The 24990-nt window shown below is 39.6% G+C and overlaps 2 protein-coding genes across 3 annotated transcripts in view; one reads left to right on the plus strand and one right to left on the minus strand.

Annotated features, from left to right (window-relative positions):
* Nucleotides 1-14456, minus strand: part of homer2 (homer scaffold protein 2) — a 33121-nt gene extending 18665 nt beyond the window's left edge. Inside the window, exons 1-2 of the mRNA XM_056372639.1 lie at nucleotides 13994-14456; nucleotides 511-667 (exon numbers count right to left, since the gene is read on the minus strand). Coding sequence (XP_056228614.1) covers nucleotides 511-667; nucleotides 13994-13998 — 162 coding nt within the window. The 5' untranslated portion in view covers nucleotides 13999-14456. The remainder of the gene's footprint in view (nucleotides 1-510; nucleotides 668-13993) is intronic.
* Nucleotides 14457-14895: 439 nt separating this feature from the next.
* Nucleotides 14896-17664, plus strand: LOC130166853 (RNA guanine-N7 methyltransferase activating subunit-like). 2 transcript variants are annotated; one of them, XM_056372661.1, is made up of 3 exons: nucleotides 14896-15033; nucleotides 15347-15517; nucleotides 16757-17664. In XM_056372661.1, exons 2-3 carry the CDS (start codon nucleotides 15348-15350, stop codon nucleotides 16968-16970), a joined length of 384 nt encoding a protein of 127 aa, XP_056228636.1. In that variant the 5' UTR covers nucleotides 14896-15033; nucleotide 15347; the 3' UTR covers nucleotides 16971-17664. The 2 variants fall into 2 exon arrangements, with proteins under 2 accessions (XP_056228636.1, XP_056228627.1); XM_056372652.1 differs by having other exon boundaries at nucleotides 14901-15041.
* The last annotated feature ends 7326 nt before the right edge of the window (nucleotides 17665-24990 follow it).

The following is a 24990-nucleotide window of genomic DNA, read 5'->3' on the forward strand; positions in this document are numbered from 1 at the left end:
ACTGGAAGAAGAAAAGCTGATCAAGTGGGAGCACTGTTTAAAAGCTCTATAGTTCTTGAACTGTGGTTACTGTCGGCTGTTTGCTGATGACAGTAAATTAAATATGATTTAGTTTGACTATAACCTGGCTGCTCTTGTTCATTTTCTTAGAGAGTTGGCAGCAGATGCTATGTTAGCATGGACATGAATATGTGTAGTTGTGGGCAAATTGTGATTTAATAAATCTAACATTATGCATTGTGTGTTTAATTGTTAATACATACACTTGTTCAAGTTGTTGCTCAAAATATATCAGGGTATGCTTCTGTGACAATAATTTGGGAGGGTGTGAGTGCAATAAAGTTTATTTTATAAATATTAAATCCTTTTGTTCAATTCTAGCTTTGAGAGGTTTTCCTCTGCCTCAACTGTGTCTCCTGAGAGCAGTTAAATATTTCCAATCATCTCTTTCTGATATTGCCACATTCACAGGCACAGAGTGAGCACAAGCACACACACACACACACATACCTTGGATCCATCCACGCTGATGATGCGGTAGCTGTTACGTGTGCTGTCGTAAAAATAGGAGACAGTGACAGCCTGCTTGCTGGCAGGAACCCAGTTCTTCTTGGTGGTTGGGTCGATTTGGAAGACATGGGCCCTGGTGGTGTAGATTGGCTGCTCCCTGGAGAGCAGAGGATGGAGGAGAGGGACAATATTAGATGAGGATAATTGCAGATAAGACACACAATATGTAACTACAGATCGAGATGGTCCTCTGATGGACGAGCCACTTTCAGTGTGTATTGAGTTCTTTATACGAGGTGTGGCTGTTAAATAATGAGACTAATGCTGGTTCGACTTACAGAAGTCTAGTCTCATTATTTAATAACCACACCTCGCATTCCTCCATCACACTATGACTGCAGAGACAGTGTGATGTGTTCTCCAGAGATCCCCAGTCCTGAGAGTCTCAGTGTGGACGGGCGGCTGATAATGTAACACAAACCCTAAATCCTCATGGCAACCCAAAGCCATTAGCACATCAACACCCCCTCCCATCTCATAGGTGACAGTAACACATATCTAGGTGTTTGTGTGAGACTGTGCACTTGTATGTGTGTGTACACATGTATTGTCTAATGAAAGATTTCCCTTGAGCACCAAGCACATTCGAGACTTATCTACTCGTGGTAACACAGACAAACAACAGAAGACTCACTGCCGTCTTGTTAAAAAAACACTAACTTCAAAATATCCAGTTTTCAGTAAAGAAAAATAGAGAATTGGCATCTTCCTCTCTCCCTCTTTTCAGAGAAGTAAACAAATATCTTGCAGAAGCACAGCCTGTCAGAATCAGCAGTGGTGTGCTGGGCAGTCAGATGCATGTATAGCTGGACGTAACATAACTCTGAACAGAGCCTCAATGTTAGTCCTAATCCAAAGTAAGATTGGTTGCTCTGTTTTTTTGTTTTTTTTTTGATTATTTCCAATTATTTTTTTGATTATTTCCATTAAACCATGCGGTTGATTAGTAACGTGCAGCTGCTCAGAAAGTAGAGGTTGGCCATAATTCAGCATTATCATGCATCGTATCATGCATCGTATCATGCATCGTATCATGCATCGTATCATGCATCGTATCATGCATCGTATCATGCATGCGTATTTTGCATTATTTGTAAACAATGACACAATTTAGGGATAAAAAGAAAAGAAACAACAATATAAAACACACAGAAGAAAATAATACAGCAGAGAACAATGCAACTCAGCAGAAATGTTTTTTCTGATTGAAAAGGTGTAGGCTGAAGCTACAGCTTACTGCGCCTACTCTTTCCACAAAGCACTAACCTATTTGATGTCAGTAAGTAATATCAGACACATTTTTTGCCCATTTGTCCATTAACTCTTTACTTTAGTAGTTAAACATAAGAGTTTTTGTTTTGTTGAAAGGTTTTATGTATTTCCTAACAGTGCATAGAACTGAACTTTTTACATATCTTTTATGTGTGATTTTGTACAAATTTGCCTTCATTGTGATCTGAATTTATATAGGTTTTTATAGTGACATCATGTTCTTAATTTCATCCATATCACAGAGGCAGATAAGAAAGAATTACTTAACGTTGCTTCTCTTTTCTGCAGCTTTTCTGTACAAACCTTAAATTTTTTTGACATGTTTTTCCAGCTGACTGCACACCATCTCTTAACCGATCAGCGTTTTAGATGTTTTTGCTTTGGCTAATACTGATTGTTTTGTGTTTGTCACTCAGGGGTGAGTGACCGTGGCGACTTCATAGGAGGAGCATTACAACTTGGTGGTGAAATCCTTCCATCACAACAGTTGTAATGAATGATATTAGCACAGCGAGGCATCTAAAAGCTTTTAACTCCAATGATAAAATAATCTTTTCAATTGAAATTCTGAAATTAAACCTGTAATAAAATGAATAAGGAGCCTCAGTCATCTTTATAGAGCAAATTACAACTGTATTGGGAAACATTAGGTTAACATGACTTCCAATCATTATGGTAATGCTAAGTAGATGAAAACTCTGAGCCTCTCTCTGAGTCATCTCAGTGACCAATTTTAGACATTATTCACATGACTCAAGTTGAGCTTTTGTCCTGCCCAGTGTCAGATCTTCTTGCTGAATCCAAATCATTTTGAAAACCTTATACAAATATGTTAGAAAGCTGCATTTCTGGGTATTTTTCCCAAATTGGAGCCAAATCCAAAATAGAATTAGCTGTCAAAACCCAACTCAACAATGACCATGATGGGGAAAAGTTCAAAATCATGTCATCATTCTATGAAAGGGCGCAGTAATCTGCATCCCAGCAATAAGCAGCTAGCTGCCTGTGTGATTCAGAGAGCATCAACATGAGGATGAAGGAGCAGGATCAGACTGCCAGTTAAACTTGAATGACTGCAGACTGAAAAAAACACAGTGGAAATGTTCCTCCTCTTTATGACATCCCTACAAACACATTGCTCTTTCTCACTGTGATTATCCTCACTCTTTGTCACTCGCACACACCGTCATATACACAAATACCATAGCCTGACTCAGATGTCGAAAAGCTGTTGTGAAATACACTCACCAAGCACCTCAGTAGGAACACCTGTACACCTGCTTATTCGTGCAACTATCCAGTCAGCCAATCATGTGGCAGCAACGCAATGAATGAAATCATGCAGACACAGATCAGGGGCCTCAGTTAATGTTCACATCCACGTCAGGTTTCACTCCTGTCAGCAAAGAACAGAAATCTGAGGCTGCAGTGGAGACAGGTTCACCAAAACTAGACAGATGATAAAGCAAAACTCGTCTCAAACTGGTGTCATGAACATGAACCCTTAAGTTCAATGTACTTCAGCGGCCTCCCCAGTCACCATATCTACGACACGTTTGGGAGATTCACAGTATGAATTTGCAGCTGACAAATCTACAGAAACGATGTGATGCAATCACTTCAACATGGACCAGAGAAGATTCAACATCAAGAGCCATGTTGCCACACTCAAGAATATTTCTAGGACATTGTTCAAGAACAGCTTGAGGTAAAAATAACCACACCTGCATGGGGTACACTCTCATTCTCAGTTCCATATAAACTGTACAGGCACTTGACGCTGAAAGAAGACCACTGCTGGAAGTGAGAAAGCAGTCACACTTAGTGCTTTACAGGGACTACACCCAGCAGGTTTAAATTATCCACTGGAAGTTTTCATTTCAAAAGGTGAGTGCAGGTGGTTGCGATACTCTTCTCTAAAGTTTTAAGAGCGAGTAACAATTAAGTGAAGTGGCTGGATGAGAGGGATCAGAGGACACCTCAAGAACTTAATGATGGATGCAGATGAAAAATACAGTCCTGGTAAAAATTATTGAAACCTCTGAAGGTTTACATAATTCTGAATATCTTCAGAATAAATTTAAAATAACCAATTTTGTATAACCAGAAAATTTCAATAAAATGTTCAAGGTTACTTTGAAAGAAAAAAAAAACGTGGTGCATAATATTGAAATAATACAATACAATAAAATGCACCATTATTAGCACCTTTCACTAATATTTAGTTGCAGAACCTTTGGCCATAGGGACAGCCTCTAAATATTGCTTCCAGCCATTTTATAGCTTCTTGTACTTGTCTGGAGATAGTTTTTGCCACTCCTCCATTGCAGTGTTCAAGCTCTTTTAAGTTTGAAGTCCTTTTTGCAAGGGCAGATTTCCGTTCTTTCCAAAAGTTTTCAATAAGATTTGAGCCATTGACTCATTGCTGACAAGTTTAAACCATCATTTACTTTTCAAACTTTTTTTGTGCTGCTGGATGTGTGTTTACGGTTGTTGTCCTGCTGAAATACCAAAGACCTTTGTCTCAAACCCAGTTTTCTGAGAGCGGGTAACACATTTTGCTCTAAAACGCCTTGGTAATCTTTTGATTTCATCATTCCTTTAATAGATTCTGTGCCTCCAGTAAAGCAACCCCACAGCTCCTGGTTTCAGCCCTTTATCTGTTTGCTTCTCTCCTACTCTGTGCTCACATGCAGTATTTTAATACAGCCAAATTTCCCAATAAAGCTGTTCTCATTCACATTTTCCTGTTTCTGTTGTCAGACAACAAATATGAAATAGTGACTGAAACACAGCCCATTAAGACTTCATGTTAACCAGCGGTCACTTCCAAGTCATTTCCAAGCTGCTGCTAAAAATCCAGATTTTTAAAACCACGACGACATCTGACAAAAATCACCAAACACATGAGTTAAAGACAACAGCTGTGATTTAAGCTATATTTACTAGTAAGATGATTACTTAAGAGAAAATGAAAAGTGACAGAATATCTTTCTTATTTTGTCTCTCACAGCGCACAGCCTCCATCTGGGTAACAAACTGTTTGCTAATCCTCTCTGCCACTCAGCGCACAGAGTCGACGCAGAGAGGTGTGACTCTCACTGGCGGGATAGTACTGGCGACTCTCTGCTGCGGAAAGTAGCTGAGGTTTGTCCAAAAAGTCACTGGATTATCAGTAAGTGCTTTTCTGAAAAAAGTCACTAAAAAGGGAGTGTGGATCCACTGTAAACGCCCTTTGATAACAGAAAATGTTTTTGCCAAATCGTTTGGAAAGCAAAGGCCCAATGGGAAAAGTCCAACACTTGGCTGACCAATGGCATAACTTCATCACTCACTCACTGGGTGGGGGGGCAGATGTGAAGTGAATGCATCTTTCAGAGAGGGTGAAGTTTACTTGTCTCTCACTAATTGGTACAATTTGCTTCATAAACTACTTGGAAATGCTGGTGTATTGCCTCTGCCTTTTTTTGTTTAGGTTACTCTTTGTCTTCTTATCTTGTTGTTTATGTATTTGTGCATTTAATTGGATTTTCCTGGCACCTTTCGCATGTCCAGTCGCCATTGTCTCTTTTTTTCTCTGAAACTATTTCCCAAGGGTCAGAAGGCCAGAGTATGGTCACAACAGACTATGATGTAAATGATGTGTCATCCAACCACGCCTGAAGGCTAAAGTGTTTACAGCTGTCCCAAACAGCCACACTCGCAAGCAGGGTAAAAATCCTGTCATCACAGAGAGGGTGACCCACATGTTACTAATAGGGATAATGTTCAAGAATGGAAAAAGATTTTTTAAAAATCATATTAAACAAGATGATAAAAACAAGCTTGTGAGGTATGAGGGGAGGAGGTTTCAGTGCAAGCATATGCCAGACTTTAGCACAGTGAAATTCATTGGTTCGTTTGGGAGTATAATAACTACATGTGATCTCGGCTGCTGACAGTGACTGTGTTGCACCCACAAGTCTTTTTTGGACTATGACCCTCCAGGTTTTGGACTCCCCCTCCATACTCCCTTAAAATCCAGCAGTGTCTGTCTGCAACTATTTAGCAATGCAAATTTCTGTGTCACAGCGCACCAAAACAGTGAGTATTGACCGATCTCAGAGATTCTATTGAAGTGAACGGATTTTAGCCTAAAATTTTGCCATTGAAAATGCTGATATGAACATCCCTTGATTTGCATGCCGTTTGTATGCATCATTCTGTCCTCTGATGATTAGTTAGATTTTAGGTCCTATTCTCTGTAAAGTCCCTTATATGCTTTAGGATAGATACTAGTGAAACACATGTTCATAGATCCTTTCTTTGTACTTCACATAGTTTTCCCGCTTGGTTACAAACATGCTTCCAGGAGAGAGCTTTTAACAAACTTCTCACATCAATTTTCTGTTGCAAACCTTGTGAAATCCTGATACTTTCTAGTATTATTTCTTCCTCTATTTGCTTTCTCTTCTTAGCTTGTCGTTTACTTTCATGACATGAAAGGTTTCAACAAAATGTGTGAAGTTGCCACAAGGGTGCTGAGCTGGGCACAGTGGCACAGACACGCTTTGCTTGGCACAGCAAAAAATCATTCATGCACTACAAAAACCATTACAAATATTGCATTTTTAGAGCACAGGAAAGTGCTTAGGAAAATAAGCCAAAATCCAAATCATCTGAGAGCATATTCTTCAAAAGTCACTAAAATTAAATGGCTGTTAAAGCTAGCAGAAACATGCACATCTCCTCCTGTATGGCAAAACTAAAGGTTTCATTAACAGGGTACAGATGTTATCATTGGTGCTGTAATGGTTTACAGCAATTGGCAAAAGGCACTATCAAGAGGACATCCAGTTCACTATTACTTTAATGCTCTACTATGAGGTCCCAGTGAAAATAATGTCAACTAGACAGTGTGGCAGGCAGGCAGCAAAAATTCACGAGCTAATAAAGCTTTTACTTCCACTGGGATTATGGTTCTCACAGAAATGAAAGCCTAATAAATTCACTGTCCCCTTTAAGCCTAATCTTAGTCTTCATCTGCTTTGGGAACAACAAACCCCATTATACAGATCACTGTTGTCGCTTTACATACACACAAACACACACACGCTGACCTTTGCAGTGGCAGTGTCTGGAGCCAGCTCACACTGGCAGGGGAAGAGAAGTGAAAGGCCACTGCTGAACACATGGATGCACTCACACAACTGTTGGTGCAATCCAGTGATCTGCTTTACTGAGATAAAAAAAAACATTAGGTTGATTGATTTTACTGGATTAAAAAAAAAAAAAGACAACATTTGGGACTTTATGACCGCTGAATTCCTTGTCCCGCTGACTGTTGGGTGCTCTCCGTCCCCATCTGTTGCTTTAAATAATTTACAGGTGTGTGTGTGTGTGTGTGTGTGTGTTTCTGTGTGGGGTGAGCAGGTTTGAGTTTGAGTGTGTACTGTCTGTGCCTACATACACCTACACACCCACCTCAGGCCCATCCACACTGATGATGCAGCAATCGTGTTGTGTACCGGCAAAAGAATAAATTAAAAACGAAGGAACGCGCCGACAACCATGCACCTGCGGACTAAGTCAAACTGTTGGGAAAGCTCTGCGTCATCATGCAGCCAACTACTATGATTTCAGTTTGGAGGAAGAAAAGCGAAGGGAAATGCTGCCATGGTAGTGTGCTAAAATACTGCACTATACTCTGAGGAATATGGAGGAGCAATTTTGTGAGTGATGCACGACAAAGCCTGCCTGCGTCTCATTCTCCTAAATCCTTTAAAATGTTATGCCCATCACAACACCTATGATTTACCACCAAGTTCGCTAAGAGAAGGATTATCCTGCTGCTTAAAGGAGACGTTTTAAGATGATGGGGGATGACACCATGTCGTGCGAGGAAGTGTGAATAACAGCAGGAAGCTTCTATGTTTGACTAAGAGTTTGGATGGTGATTTTAATGCGAGGGGTTGCAGTCACTTTGCGTTTGCATTGTGCTACACCTGTGAGAAAACAGCCTCGTCCAGATTCCTGAATCTCACTCCAGGCTCATTCCCCAAACAAACTTTGCTCGTCTGTCACAGCCATCTACCTCTGTCTGAATGAAGGAGACACATCTGAGGCCAAACACAGAAGAGCTCATCGTCAAAACTCAAACAGGCTTTGTAGCCTGTTTCACAGAAATCAGCAGTGTCACTAGCCTCAGACATGTGCACTGCAACATTCTTCACGTTCCTAGAGAGAGTGAACATAATGTTGCTTTACCAGCTCCAGAAGTCACACAACACACACGAGGCAGCACATATAACTACACTAATATAGATAAATGTGTTTAAGTGTTGAATGTGAGAGTGCAGTAGAATTTGAAAATGAAATATAGACAGGCAAACATATACGCTGTATATCTGGTTATTTTTGTTCCTTTTCCATGGTAGGTTGATTATTTTCTGCACAGTGAAACTCTAAAGAAAAATATAATAATCTTTTTTTTTTCCCCCATTGAGGTGTCAAGTCTCCCTCTAAATGGGTCAGCAGAGAGATAGCATCAACACACAATGTCTGGGTTTTTCACCATGTTTGGAGTGTAGAATGAGCTGGGGACAAATAAGCTAGTCAACTGTATATCCAGGTATGACTGGGTGCAGACCTGCAGGCACAATGATACGAAGGAGCCTTTTACACTTTAATAGGATCTCTTCATTAGTGAGACAACATTTCTCATAAGGTCATCGGCCTTGTTTTGAAGTACGTTTTCCCCCTTTGAATCATCCAGTGACAAGAGAAATGTCACTGACCTGATGGAAACGCACTCTTTACAGTCTTATTAATAAAAGACACAGCTTTGGGAGCATGAGCAGTCTTTACAGCATGCTGATGCGCATAATGCAAGGGCACTGAACACATTACATTGCTCCACGGCTTCATATTGGGCCTCATTGTGTCAAATTCAGGACGGTCAAATACGAGATGGGCACTAAAGCATGACAATCCCCAGGCTACATTCATTACTTAAAAATAATTTCAATACAAGCAGAATATGTAGAAAACGCCATCTTTGAACCAAAGTCGTCTGAGAAATACGGGGAATTTTCATTTTGGTCTGTTCAAGGAACTTTAGTGACAAAAGCTGCATTATTCGCTTGTCAAATATCTGCAGTACAGTAGGAAAAGAACACTCCTTCCTTACTTTCTCCGCCGGTGCCGACAACAATACACTAAGTTTTCATTGGCTTTTCTGTAGGACAGAGTAACAAAAGAACATCTTCTCCCAAATCTGTCAGAGGGGGAAAATGAGACGCTCCTATGTAGGTCACAAGGTGCACAGACCTGGTGACTCTGGCGATGGGAAAATGGAAAAGTAGAAACAGTTGTGCTGTGACTACAAAGCAAAGTTCTTTTGCGAACACAAAATACCAGAATTTAATAAGTTGAATTCTCATTAGCCGGTGTAATCCTGTTCAGAAGTCAGACGAACAGAGTTGAGGTTTTCATTTTTGTCATTCTTTTACCTGCGAGGCTGCATGCTGGAGAGCAGAGCTGCCTTGTTAGTGAGAGCGGCATTTTGTCTATGTGAATGAGCAAAGTGGGCAGGACAGGAAAGCTCTTTGGGATCATCACTACAACGCCACCTGGGCTTTTATCGCAATAAACACGCTGCTCTACTAATGATGTCAGGGGGTCAAAAAAGGGACGGCAGGTTTTCCTTCAGATACTGTAGCGTGCAATAACCTGGACTCTAGGATCCCTGCTGAGTGGGATCCTCTGATACTGAAATGCTGTGCGGCATAAATTAATGAATTTATCTGCCATTGCAGCTTTACAGTGACTTAGTGTGAATGTTTTTATTGTCAGCATTATCATCCATTAAAGTTTAAGGCATTTCTTCTTTATTAGACAGTGTCTTGCAGGGAGCAGTAAATGTTAAAAGGGAGAGACAAATAAATCATTCCATACTACTGCATTTCACCTCATTTGAGGTCTTTTATTGTCTTCTAATTTTACTGATTAGCGTTTTATTACAGATTTTTATCTTCCTAACATTTCTGCTGTTCTGTTCTAAAAAGCTTGAGTGAAATAAAATCAACTGAAATTAACAAAATGTAACTTTAAAATCCAGGTGTAAATATCTAATTTCATGAACAGTATTTTAAGGCAGATCGGCTTCATTAGATAGTTTAACTATAAAACAAAGTTCATACACAACAGAAAGTCTTATTGACATGTGTGCCAGATCAAAAAACAAAATCCCACACACTCACACAAATCATATCAATCACTTTTACTCATTTTATCAACATTCATTCCATTTCTCATAAAGGACTGAAACTTTATTAATAAACTGAATAACAACTGATCGACAGTGACTGGGATTTGGATCATTACTTCAGCTATTTGATGTGTTTTGTTGCATTTCATTTAATGCTTCAACGATTCACCAGTTTGTTCTCCGATATAAGATAAATACCAGTTTTGATAACTTATTAGTCAATTCACCAAATAAAAATGTCAAACACCTGCTGCTTTATTCTGTTGTGTATCATTTTGAAATCAATTTAACTTTGGGTTTTGGATCGTTACACTAAACAAGCCATTTCAAGGTGTCACCTTGAGTTCTGTGAACTTTTGATAACAACCTGTGGTTTCCAACCTTTTGAGCCTTTGGACCCTCATGAGTGATTTTTTTTTCTCTCTGATAGTTTCATTTAAAAAGGTTTTCAGAGCCCTGAAGTGGTAAAATATTAATTAATAGCTTACTTTATTCAATTCGTTTTTGTCCCTTTAATTATCTTGGGACTCAATAGCAAAAATAATCGATAGATTAATCAATTAATAAAATAATCATTAGCTGCTGCCAAATTTCACTGTTATTCTACAAACTTAAAATATGGATGACATGTTTAATCTCACCATTGTTTATTTTGTGTTTGTATCAACTTTCATTATTGATGATAACCTTCATTATTACTTCCATTGTTTTGGCAGTACACTAAACTGTACCTCATGCCAGTGCAGCTCATTAAAGTGGCGAGAGAGACAGTATCCCATGCAAGAGAGGCAGCAGGCCAGACTCAAACCAGCAACCACAGCAGGTCCCCCTCCACCACACTGAGGCGATAGGACGCACAGCCAAACTTAATCTGAGAGCTCGCAGGAAAAGGAAGTGAGGAAGTCTCCACAGAAGCACAGCATGGCAGCAGATGGCCTCCTAGGCCTCAGCCATCTGGTGAGGAGACGTCCAATCCGCCGTCAGTCTGTCCCCTTTCATTTCCCCATGATTCTTTAACAGTGAGACCCGCTTCTACTCGCCTACTACACCTCTACCACCTTGCCTTCCTGCCGTCCGCCACAGACAGAGAACTCAGTCGGATTAGCCTTACAGTCCACTCTCCTGCCTGGGCAGCCAAGGGACCCACTGCCACGTCACATGTCACACAGCCTAATCAATGAGTGCTAAGCCTTTAGCTGTCACTCTCTGGCCGGCCTGGAGATTATCATCTATCCATGTGTTGAGGCTGCTCCCAGCATGACTACTTTAAATAGCAATATGCTGATTGCATTGCTGTCTGTGTGACCGCTTATTCAGTAAGAAGGGGCTTTCGGATAGTCTGAGCTTTATTTTGGAGATGCAGCACTTAAGCTGCAAAACCGTGCTTAAAAATACAATTACCATCACTTTCTTTTCCACTGTTATTATCAGAATCTCCTCAGCCTCTTTAAATTTAGCAATTTTGAATTATACATTTGATTTATCGGGCATGCTGTGAACATACGACGTTATAATATGGACTAATACAAGCAGTATTGAGTTTTCTAAATCAAGTGGAAATGATGTGATCAATAATAAATGTGTCAAGGTTAAGATGGTAGTGATAGTTCACATGATCAAAGACCTTATTGGAAAGGGACAAAGGGGGAGATAGATACCGAGGGTGTTAATGTGTGTGTGTGTAGTGTGACTTATAGTTAATCTATAACTCCATTTAGGAGCTAGGGACAAAGACACCAAATCCTTCAAAAAAAAGAAAAAAAACAAAACACTACAAACGATCTTTAGTCACACACACACACACACACACACACACACACACACACACACAACACACACACACACAACACACACACACACACTTATCTATGTTGACTGCTCACTTAGGGAAGGACACATTGCATCATAACTGAGTGTAATCAGGATGTAATATCTTGCACCATCAAGCACGGGAGTGAACTCAGTCTTGATTTGTACTTTTGTTTGAGATACTTTAAGTCGTTTTGAAGAAGCTTGTCGGTAGTGAAGGTTTTCTGCTTCTCTTTGTCATAGTCAATAAGAAACTGATTATTATAGACATGAATTGCTGATTGGGCCAACAAGCAATTTAGTGACACCATTAAAATCAGCATTAGTTGCAGTCATAGAAATGTTTGTTGATTAACTGATAAGTAAATTGTCAGTAAATTGAAGCTTAAGAAATTAATTAAAGAATTGATCATTTGTTGCCAAACAGCTGCTGGTTGCAGCTTCTCAAATTACTTTTTTTTGCTGGTTTTCTTTGACTTCTGTGAGAGTAAATTAAATCTCTTTGGGTTTTGGACAAAGGAAGCCATTTGAGGACATCTGAGGTGCTGATCACTTGTTATGGCTTTTTTCTGTACTTTTATGACATTTAAGATTATTGACTTGATTCATAATCTGCTGTCATAAACTTTCAAATACTAACTCAAAATTATTAACAAGTTTTTGCTTTTAACAATTGATTAATATTTCAAGTCATTTTTTAAAGCCAAATGATCAAGTTGGTGTCTTCTATGATCAATAAATATCTTCAATGAGCAATGACTTCACCTCAGGCTCGGAGAACTTTTGATAGGGCATTTTTCACAATGAAAATGAAATGACAATGAAAACAATCATTAGTTACGTCCCTGAACATTGGATGTTGAGAATCACAGGCCAGATTCAATTTCGTAAAATATTCACGTGTCAGGTAATACTACTACAGGTTGGCACAGACTGAAACCAGACAACTGGAAAAAGGAAACTTGCCATGTCTCCATCAGTAGGTGTTACCTCATGCCTTGGATTGGACTAGCTGCTGGTCTACTGGGCCAGTTTCATGACAACACTGACGTCTCTCAGTTTCAAACCTGCTGGGTGAGTACGCCACACTCCCGAGGAGTCATCAGGACTGTTGAACTGGTTTCTTACACATTAAAAAAACATGTCTGCTCAGGATAAAGCAGCACTGTGGCACTTTTTGCTTAATTACTTTACATTAACGCTGGTTATTATTCATACCGTCTCTCAGATTTTTACATAAATCTAAATTTCTAAATGTCACAAATGGAAGCATTCATAAAGTTAAATAAACTATTCAGAGAATGATTATTAATTAATTACTCAATTACACTGAGCTGTTGTTATTATTATTCCATAACTTAAATAAAAGCCATACAAATAGGATCAGGAACTTCAGAAAGACAACTCAGTATGTGAAGAGAGCTCATGATTGCATAACTATGGAATTGAGCCACAAGTCAACATTCACATCATTGTAGACTAAGGAGGCAAAATAATATTCTGTACCCTGTAAACAACTGTGGGAGTATACACCACTACCTCCAGCACTGTGGACAACGCACACACACTAAAATAAACACACTCCCAGAAGTACCATCTCTCCTTATTAGTGGGCAGTGTTGACTCTGACACCTCCATATCATAACCCTCTCAAAACCACACTCGCAGACAAATAAGTAGGAAATTAAGTATTCACAGGGGAAATAAACGGATCCATCTGAATTTCTGAACAAATATAATACAAATATCCATAAATAGAGATATGGCAATAAGCATTTTCTCACATGAAATCGGGGGAAGAAGCTAGAGCCACATCTTAAATGTCTCACAATACCAAATAATCTGGGTGTAATATAGTAAATTGTGGTCCCTACTCAGTTCCCAAGACGCACAGGAAAACCCTGAGGGAACAGCGACAATTATAATCAAATTTATTCAGCGGCTTGACAGGTGAACTAGACAGTTGTAGAGGTATTTTTTGCCGTATTTTCACCGCACACACACACACACACACACTCGCACACACACAATATTTCGGTCAGTGCAGGTGTCATGAGAGGCGCTCTGAAGGGCAGCGCTTTCTGGATTACTCACCCCATTGCCGTGGACTTGAGGAACAACTCCTTTTTAAATGTCGGTTTTATTGGCGGTCGGTTGAAGAGGAAAATATTGTTAAGAAGCGCAGGCAAAGTCCACAGATGATTAGTGGTCCAAAGAGTTCATTACCCGTGCGCCAGCTCCGAACAAGTCCTCTGGCTACTGAGAGACAACTGAAATATGAGAGCACTTCTTCGTTAAACTCGATTCACCGGGTTGTCAAGCTCAGTCTCACAGAACCCCGGTCATTTCAGGAAGTTTTTTCTTTTTGCTTGTTTGTTTTCCCTCTTCACATACGAGGCAGAATAAATCCCGCTTCGCAGCAGCCTCTTCCTCGCTGTCCTCAAACAATCGGCGCTGATGAATTAAGTTAATGTTTGCATTTCCCTGCTTGCTCGCTGCGCAGAGTTTCTTCCTCCCCAACGGGATTGTGTTTCATATGAAGGGCGGCAGCAGCAGCAGCAGCAGCAGCAGCGACACGGAGCGGCTTCCACCTGCTCACGCGGAGACACCCACTCTTTTTTTTTTCTTTTTTTTTTTTAAACCTGAGGTATCTGCGGTGGTGTCTGCTGCTGTGTCTGCGGCTTAAGTTTGGGTTTTTTTAGCCCAAACTATGGGCCTGAAATCACGCACAATTCAAACCGAAGATAAATGAACACAACACACTGATAAACGACCAACATTGTGGCGTGAGGTTTTTTTTTCTAAATTCAGGTGCACTTACATGTTGCAGGTTCCCAGCACTTTTTCCTAAAATCAAGCCAAATAATGGTTATGGCATATTTATGCTATTAACTACGCCACTTATTAGCATCTCCTGCTAAAAAAAAAAAAAAACTCCTCTCTGTAACTTCACTTTTAACGCCGACAGAAACTACTTAATATTGACCGGTAGTCCTGTTTCTAACTGGCAGGTAACAGCCATCAATCAGTGGCAGGTGTGCGCGTTCCCGGAACCTTTCAAAGACGGTCGTTTGTTCCAGGAGGAAGCCTTTCAGCGACGCACTGTTACTGGGATTACGGAAAAGTCGTTTGAGGTAATCGGGTATGTAGCTAAAGTTTTACAACATTCACGTCGTCTGCCCGTGTGTTTTAAAGGCGTTATCGTAAAAACAAAATTGCTTTTATTGTGATTTTCGAGTCGTCCGTATCTTTGGATGAAGCCAATTACCTCATATCAGCCCTGCTTTTATTTTGGTCCGCATGTGGAATTTGTCTCGCAGTAGCTAAACAAGACAAAACAGAAATATCCGCCTGTAAAATAGAATAAAAACGTATAGCCTTGTGAGCAGCTCTGTCTTGATATCCAGTGCTTCAGTGACTTTTTAATCTTTTTTTTTTTGACTACAGAATGGCCGAGAGCACAGAAAGCCTGCAAAAGTACGAAGAGCTGTTTGCCCAGAGATTTTCATCGGAAGATGAAGAGTACCAGCAGTACGTGAGCCATCCAGCTGACCCCCCACCCATCGTGGAAGACTGGAGGGGTCGTGCGGGAGGAAACCAGCGAGGCAGGGACAACAGGTAATTGAACTTAAGGTTGCCATATGGTTAGAGACAGTAACCTAATACGTTGTATTTTACTTTTTTGTTTGTGCTGCATGTTTATGGAAAATGAAACTGTCTATAATAACCAGGCGACAGTGTGATATTGTAGCAGTGCTTTATACAGGAAGGTGATATGATTATAGTGATATTTCATTATATCAACACTGTGATATAGCTAGATAAAGGGAGGCTGTGATATAGGGATTAATTGCTTTGTCTTTAAAATATCAACAATAAAAAGTCATCAGATTCTCTAAGTCCAAGGTGAAGTCTCCACTGGTCTTGTTTTGTCTAACCAACAGTCTTAAAACAAAGGTATTCAGTTTACAGCAGTATTAAACAGAGAAAAGCAACAAATCATCGCACTGGAGAAGCTGAAATCTATTTTAAATAAGTCAGACTTACTTCGAGGTGGTTGCCTGACTGCTTGTGCTTTCACTGTGATCTGAGATCTCAGCAGATACTTATCAAAACGACTGGAGCAATAAAAATAAAACACAAGATGTAATAACTCATAGTTTTAACAAAATCTCCACTGGTACCATAAGAGATGTTATACAGCTGTCTTAACTGGCTGAGTGGTACGTCACATGTCTATTAAATTTGTAAAATAGGTGGTGTGCCTCTTTAAGAGACAGGGGTTTAACCGTTATGGCTTCACATTAACCTTAAGACTTATTTTTGAATTAACCCATTTCTCTCTTTATCCCATCAAGGTTACTATCACAGTTTTTAGACCAATTTATAACATTATATTGTGTAGCCAATATCATCTTAACAGTGTTTCAGGTTGTATTGCTTTTTATTGCTTCACAATAAAAGAAAAAGCAACAGACTTAAAATAGAGACACAATTTTAAAGTAAAACATAAAATCAATAGGTCTAAACAGACAGAAACTCTGTCTTTGAAGATAGCCGGTAAGTTACTGACTTGCTTTTGCATGCATTTAAGTAATAACCAGGTTATCGTCAACTTTGTCCACTATCCTGATATCTTAACCGTCATGGAGAGGAAAAATCTGGATTCTTTGATTGAGATAAGAGATTAGTGAAACCCAGTGAACACAGCTAGGTTAACTCAGGGGAAACATGATTCATTGGCTATTTAAAAGCACAATCCTAGTTTCTATTTCCCCGTTTACATGTGCCATGTAATGCATGCGTAAGTACTTGCTGTTGAAAACAGATTGTTAATCAATATCTGTCTCTATGTAGGTACCACGACCGTCGTGGACACAGAGGTCGTGGGTGGGGAGGAGGCCGAGGTTGGGGTGGAGACCGGGGCTGGAGAGGGGACCATCGTGAGCAGCAGCACTGGCATGACAGAGACAGGCACCGGGGCCATGGAAGTGGGTATCAATCAGGCCCTCCAAGCTCCAACCAGGGATACAACTCCCATCATCAGAGACCACATTATGACCGTTACTGATGTCTCTGCTCTATACTCTCAGGTGTTGTCAGTATTTATAGTATTCAGTCTTACAACTTGCATTGCAATATCATACGTGGCAATGTGCAACTGTTAATTTTTGTGTGTGCCTCTTAATAATAATAATTTCCCATCTATCATTGTAATTGTGTGGTACTTCTTTAGTTTTATCATACAGTTTTATTGTCTGGAAAAAAAAAAAGATTTCTAAAAAACTGAGACAGTGGAAAATTACAGATGCTGTTTGACTTCCTTTTTCATACTTAAACATTTCCTTTTTTCCCCCCAATATTGCATCATATTGCTCAGCTCTGTAATCATATTACATTTTGTCATCTCATTTTTGGGAATTGTTTTCAATATTGGAACTGTCATTTAAAATTACACACACTGAAAATAACATTAATTTCTCTTTAAAATTTCAGATTTGTGAGCTGTTTTTTAAAAATATTATTAATCACATTATAACTGGGAAGTATTACTGAGGAGTTGTTTTGTGTCCAGATAGTTTTGATGCTAGTTTTCTACGTGGTTTGATATGACATTGTGATGAATTATACAGTACAGTATTGTTGCAAATGATGAATCTGAATTTCCAGAGAAAATTTATTTGTAATGCAGCTTTATTTTTCTGCATCACATTGTTTCATAATGATATAAAGGAACTGGTGTCAATAAATGTGTATTTTCTTAATGAGTATTTTCTGTTTTGTGAGGTTATGGAGCTCAACATTAAGCTAAACTTAATCCAGTGCCAGTCTCAGTCAGTATACTAACATTAGTATTAGGGATACACCAATCTGCCAAAATGTTATTAAGGGGATTGGGTATCAGTTATGATGTGACCAATTCACATTGTTACACTATTCATTGTTTCTGCTCTCGGGTAGATACATTCAGTTATGCCTGGGTGCTGTTTTAGTGTCACAGCAATCCCTGGCCTCGTGTTACATTTTATAAAAAGGATTCCAATGATTTAATAAATGATTTAAAAGGGAGCGCTGGTATGGGGTCAGTACTGGTAGACACACAGGTAATTTGAGTTTGGGACCAGTAGGAACCTGTTATACCACCACTGAGATGGTCATTTAAATCAATTCACTTTATTCATGAAGCACATTTTGATTTTTTTAAATTGTGAAAAATAGCAGATCTGCTGTGATAAAACTCATGGTGGCACCACTGCAACTTCTCAAAGCTTTAAACTCTCATTTAGATATATTAATATTACATATATAAGTAAAGTGTAGATCAACAAATTATTTCCTAGAAGATGCAACTGTCCTTTTTACAAAGGTCACTACAAATCAGAAACCCAGCCACATTTCATTAGTTTCAGTGTCTCAGCTTTTAAAATCAGTAGATTGCAATGTCAATAGATGGCACATTAAACCAGATTGCGTGAACAACTGTAGCTGTGTATGGAGAGAAAGCAGCATTCACAGTAAGTGGCTCAGAAGAAGCCTAAGACCAATAGTTCACATTCTGATAGCGACTGAAATATTTATGCGCATCATTAATACATTATTACTACATGCATCAGTTGCTATGGCATATGTAGCTCATTGCCTAAAGATGTGTCAGTGCCTGTGAGTCTCAGTCGATTCACAGCAGATCTCAATCAAATAACAAATTGAGACTAGACTTTGGACACATTGACCCACTCCACTGATCCACAACACAAGCAGAAACCCTCAGCATTGTTTTATCGCTGCCTGAATGCCATTCTGTGGCTTCTATTTATGGCTGTGGTGAAGACGGGGTTAACAGTTCATTTGGGCTTCAGCAGTGCAATCAGCTGTGATGATAAGGGAGGGAGGGTGGAGGTTAGGGAGAAAGTGTGTGGGGGATGTGCTGAAACTGGCACATTGCAGGGAAGGCTGCTATCACCACTGTAATCAGTTTAGATCAGAGAAACTTCAGCCCAGATAGTTGCATCTTCACAGAGCAGGGATGTACTGAACAGAGACGGAGACAGTTACAGTGAAGCAGGGATTTATTGGCGAATAAATATCAAAATGCAGCTGTTGCACTTTGATGGCAGGGAAAAGGGTTAGCAGATTAGATTATTGTCTGGGAAATAAACACAACTTTAGATTTAGGTGAGAACTCTGATCTTTATCATGTCTGTCCATTGAATATGCCAGAAGCTTGTTAGCTTCAGTTAGGACTAAGATTGTAACAAAATGAGCACAACAACACCTCTAAAGTTCACAAATAAACACATTACATGTTGTTTGTTTTATCTGTACAACAGATAACATGTAAATGTAACACTATTGGGGACATTAATGTTCCAGATTATGACTAGATTATTATTTGTTGACTTCCAGGAGTGAATAAATAGATTTCCCAAAATGTCACACTCTTCCTTTAAGGTCAGGACGAGGTCTAATGAAGATGTTATCAGCCATGGCTATATAGATGGCAGAGCCAGTCAGTTGGTTCAGTTCAGACAGTTCACCACTTTGGTTGAGAGAGAAATATCTCAACAACTGTTTGATGGATCGCCATGAAATTTTGTACAGACATTCATGATCCACAGAGGATGAATCCCTATGACTTTGGTGATTCACTTACTTTTCCTCAAGCATGAGGTTTGTGGTTTTAAGTGAAATGCCTTGATGAACATTTGATGGCTTGTCATTAAATTTGGTACAATTTGGTTAATGTCCCCGCTTGGTGATCCCCTCCTTGAAAGAAATATTTATTAGAACTCAAAATTTGGTAACTTTTCGTCCACCACCATCATCTGGTCAAAATTTGAATGTTTCCACTCTGGTTTATTTCCAAATATCAGCAAAACTAATGACATTCCCATCAGTTTCAGCTGTTCTTCACGTGTAAGTGCTAATTAACAATCGTTAGCATGCTAACACACTCAACTAAGATGGTGAATATTTCATTGTACATGATAACCATCAGCATGTTAGCATTGTCATTGTGAACATGTTAGCATGATAATGTTAGCTTAAGTGCAGTCTCACAGAGCTTCTCACATGGCTGGGAACTCTCTCTCTCTCTCTCTCTCTCTCTCTCTCTCGTAATTTTTTCAGTGTCAACATACTTCATACTCAAAACCTGATTTGAATTTTTATGTAGGGTGGGGTTGTGGTACACGGCTAATGTTAGTGTTTCAGATGAAAAACAGCTGTCCTTTAGAGTGAGACACTGACATGCTCCTGAAATCCTTCAGACCAAGAACCTGTATAAAGTTCACGCAACCACCGAGACTAATCCAGGGGTCAATTTGTTAATCTGGTCCATTGGTTTCCACAGAGTATTAAATGTCTCTTTCTCACTCACTGCAGTCATCATTAATGAAGCATAAAACATTTGGATTTCAGGGTAAATACATTTTTTATTATTATTGCTGCATTAAGAGAAATCAGCACAGTTGAGGACACACTCAGCTACTAGCTCATGAACCCTTAGTACATGAACCCTGTAGTCAAACCTTTCCTTCTTACATTAGAATTAATAAACTGATAATGCACATTGAGGCTTGGAGAGTGTAAGCAAAAGCAAAACAATAGAGAGCGCCACAGTGAGGGACCAGTGAGAGTCCCCTCGGTCTGGTGTGCCAGGCTGTCAGGCTTCATGTGGCCTGTTTGTGACAATGCAATGTGACAGCAATGGAGACAGTGTGCTGGAGGCCATGTCCTTGATGATGAACTCATCCACTACAATCATAACTCTATCTCCCCTCCTTCTGAGTGCATACGCACATACACTTGTGTGCACAAAACACTACAACCTCCCCACCAACACACACACACACACACACACACACACGCACACACACACAAACATAGACACCACATCCCCCAGCCCCTGCAGCACTCAGCGACCTACATCTGGTGTTGGAGAGTGCAGGGGCTAAGGTTGGCCCAGGCCAGCCAGCCCCCAGCAGACAGTGCAGTGTTCATGTAGCGTGTGACATGTGTGAATAGCGGTGTATTCTTCCTATGCTCTTTCTGGTGAAATAAATGCCCCCAGCTTGTATGTTAGGTACATGCAAATATGTACACAGTCGCACCATGTCACATGAAGACACACGTGCAAATACATGCACTTAAGACTTAAGAATAGACCCTAATAATTGCTGCTGCAGATCATGTTAGATGACATCTTGTCCCCTGCTCATCCGACTGCATACTCTATAAGTTAATGATGAAGCCACTCAGGTCATTCATGTAAAGACAGTGGACTCTGCTGCTGAGGGGTGCTTGTTAGCCTGATTATATCTGGTTTATCTCCACTGGGACATGTAGGCAGGCTTTAGGAATACTCAGTGGTGGGAGAAGTATCCCTTTACTTCCTTTACTTAAGTAAACATATCATGACAACATTGGGAAAATACTCAATTACAAGTAAAAGTCCTGCATTAAAAACATAATTAAGTAAAAGAACAGGATTATTATCAGCAAAATATACTTCAAGTATCAGTAGTAAAGCTCCTCGTCCTGCAAAAGACTGTCCCTTGTGACTGACATATTATCATATATGATGCTGTTAGATTGTTAATAGTGATGCATCAGTGTTTAAGTTGCATTTACTGCCACACCTCTACTCTTTAACAATGTGTTAACAATGAAAGAAACTAGGAACTAAAGCTGTTAAATAACTGTAGTGATGTAAAAAATACAATATTTCCCTCTGAGCTGTTGCTGAGCAGAAGTATACATTAGGAAATGGAAAAACTACAAGTAACTCAAAACTTTACTTCAGTGCAGTAAATACACTTTTGCCTTTACTTTCCACCACTGGGAATACTTCCACAGAGTAAAGGGAGAAATGATCTTTCTCTTCTCATAAAACATCCTGGTCACTGTCCAGATCTCAGGAGCCAATACGTTACATCGACTGTTCAGTCCATCAATATCATCCAAACCAGAGCTCTGCCTGAGGGACTGGCTGACATGTCACCTGAGTTACACTCAACACACACTAAACTGAGAATCTTTGCAGTGCAGAAATGATGCCGGTTTGTGAGTGATGTTTGACTGTCAAAAATACAGGCTATCGTTTTTTATTGTTTTGTTTTGTTTTGTTTTCAAGGGAGGGGCATTCTCACATTCAGGGGTGTATTACATGGAAATTTTGTTTCCATTCTTCAGCCTCCTCTGTTCCAACAAGGCTGCAATTAGACTTCAGGATGATGAGCATCAACACCCTGCAGAGCACCACTGCTGAAAATTTACATTTCTGAATATTAATCAAAGTCTCACTCAAAGGGCGCAGACATCTTTTCTTTAAATAGAACAAATATTCCAAATAGCTTAATGCAAGAGATGATGTTCATTATGGCAGCCATGGTGACTCCAGGGTTGGTAATAAAACCACCTGATGATGCCTGAACACTGCCGTGGGAAAACGCAATGTGTTGTCAGACATCACATTCACAATATGAAACAATCAAGTCTTTATACTGGAGCCACAGGCTGCAACAACCAATCAAAAACACAAACTGAAACCATCCGTAATATGATAGTTTGACATATCAAAGTGGGAAATGTACAATACAGTTAATAATGGCTGAATTCCATTCTGAAAGAAAGAAAGAAAAGAAAAGAGAACTAGATATTATGATAAAAACGTTCATGTTAATTTGGACTTACCAAGTCAAAACTATTTTATTTGTTATTATTTATTTATTTTAAGGGACCGTGTACAGTAGCCTATTAAACATTAATTTGACCATTTGTAAAACCAGAGTTAGCTATGACTCTCATTTACTATCTTATTATTTTTGCCAGTGTATCATAATTTTTATTTATCATAAGTATTTTTGTTTTTATCATGAATAACTTTCTTTGTTTTTTTAATACTCCTGGCAGGAAAGGGCTTCCAGCGTAAACAATACAAAGATGAAAACAGAGAACTTTGACCGAACAATGCAAAATAAGTAACTTTTAATAACAAGAAGGTCAAACTGAGGAGGGGGTGACAAAGATTTAATAACAACCAGTCTAACAGGAAATTATCTTTTATAATCTTAAAGAAAAATAGAAAAAGATATTTTTAAAAAATCTATTTTTCGAAAGTCTAATAATGAAGACAGATACAAGAATAATAGAAGAAGAAATATAAGGTAAATTGTCCTATATCACACAGGATGGCCTGTTGTGTATTTCATTTCACCACTTGAGCAGCATTCTGCCATCTGCACTGTCACTACAGCCACATTGTAATCCTCCATCAAAAGAAAGCGAACTCTTGTGCTTTAGACAGTGAGACAGGAAAACCACAATGACCTTCCTCTGCTCTTTCCTCTTGTGAACTCTAATGTGAGAGAAGTTACAAATTAGCAGTTTGAGTTGACATGAACAAAGCTCAACACCCAGTGATTCAGTGCCTCAGGGGGTTTAGTGATGCTCACCCTCCTATATATGTACTTGGTAATTAATTACCCAACTGTCTTACATCATTGGAATACTGATTACATAACTCCCACCAGCTGGACAAGCAGGGACACAGACACACACACACACACACACACACACACACACACACACACACACACACACACACACACACACACACACACACACACACACACACACACACACGATCTCTCTCATCCCTGCAGGTTGATGTTGTTGTGAAGTGGTCTGGACACACACCCAGAGCAGGATCTCACACCAGAACATTCTGTATAAATGCTTTTAAATGGATTACAGCCACGGAGGATGTGTCATGCTAACTGGGTGTACACAATATTTAAATAAATGCCACAGCTAAGATTAATCAGACTGGAAAATTGCAGGATGACTGCGACTTGAGCACACTCTTAGACTAATGGAGTTCAGTTTCCAGCAACATCTTCTAAAAGGATTTTACCATTGGTCTAATGTGGGTTCAATTAATCCGGCTGCACAAAGGAATAGTGGAGATAGGATAGGACTGAATTAAGCCTTTAATTAACTTGAATCTTATATCTTAAAGGGTAACCACTGTTTTTACACATGAAAGTCTCAAAGAGGAAGTTGCATGGAATCTGATTATTTTTCCCCAAGTGATGTCACTTGAGTCAGCATTTATTGGGTCTGAAGACTACGTCTGAAAATGAAAATAATCTGTATGAGTTGAGTAAGAAAGAAGTGAGTTTACCAGACTCTGTAGCTCACTGCCCACGCATGATTCTTCATATACTGTATGAGTGTATCTCGTATATCTGAGAAGTTGATATTATGGTTTGACTTATACCCAAACTTCAGCCGCTTTTCACTTCCTCCAGTGCCCCGGCATTTCTAAGGAACCTCCCGGACCTGTCCCACCGCTCCACACCTCATCTGTCAACATACCCGCCCTTCATCTTCCCCAATTAACCACCCCAGTATATTTACACCTGCCAAAAACATGTATTCTTTGACTCGTCATAGCTAGAAAAACACAAGTGAAACAAACTTTGTTAATGTCGACTCGGTTCTATCAAGCGTTAGTCCAAGTAAGTAAAGTACCAGACCCTGAAACCTGCTCACCTGAATGCAATGCAGTTGCTTTGTAATATTATCAGAACACCTTTGCTTCTCCTGCTATGACAAGCCAGAGGGCCTGTTGTGAAAAAGGACTATTACTCCAGCTCTGTGCCGGTGTTTGTCAGTGTTTCCTATAGTCCCTGTTACACGTGAGCCATTCTGCCTGACTGTTCGTGGTCCCCTGCTCTTGCTGGTCTTGATCCTGTTCTAGTCATCCTGTAATCTCCTACTTGTGTTTTGACCGGCTGCCTGTCCCTGACCTGCCAACCTGCCTCGCTATAATGGACTTGTTCTCCAGCTCTAACTGCCTTTATGTTGCTGAATTTTAACCTGTTCAACGGTCATCACTTCAGTACTTTCGTGTGTCTGCTGTACATTCAGAGGTTTTTACAGAAAAAGGTTGCATGAAACATACAACAAACAGTTTAGAAATCATGTTATAAACAAATATAAGAAAAGTGTGTGATATCTTCAAAACTCGTCAAACTGTATAACCCACATGACAAATTACTTTCTTGGTTGTTTAGTCTGATGTTATG

The sequence above is a fragment of the Seriola aureovittata genome, chromosome 1, assembly GCF_021018895.1.
Source record: "Seriola aureovittata isolate HTS-2021-v1 ecotype China chromosome 1, ASM2101889v1, whole genome shotgun sequence".
Classification (NCBI taxonomy): domain Eukaryota; kingdom Metazoa; phylum Chordata; class Actinopteri; order Carangiformes; family Carangidae; genus Seriola; species Seriola aureovittata.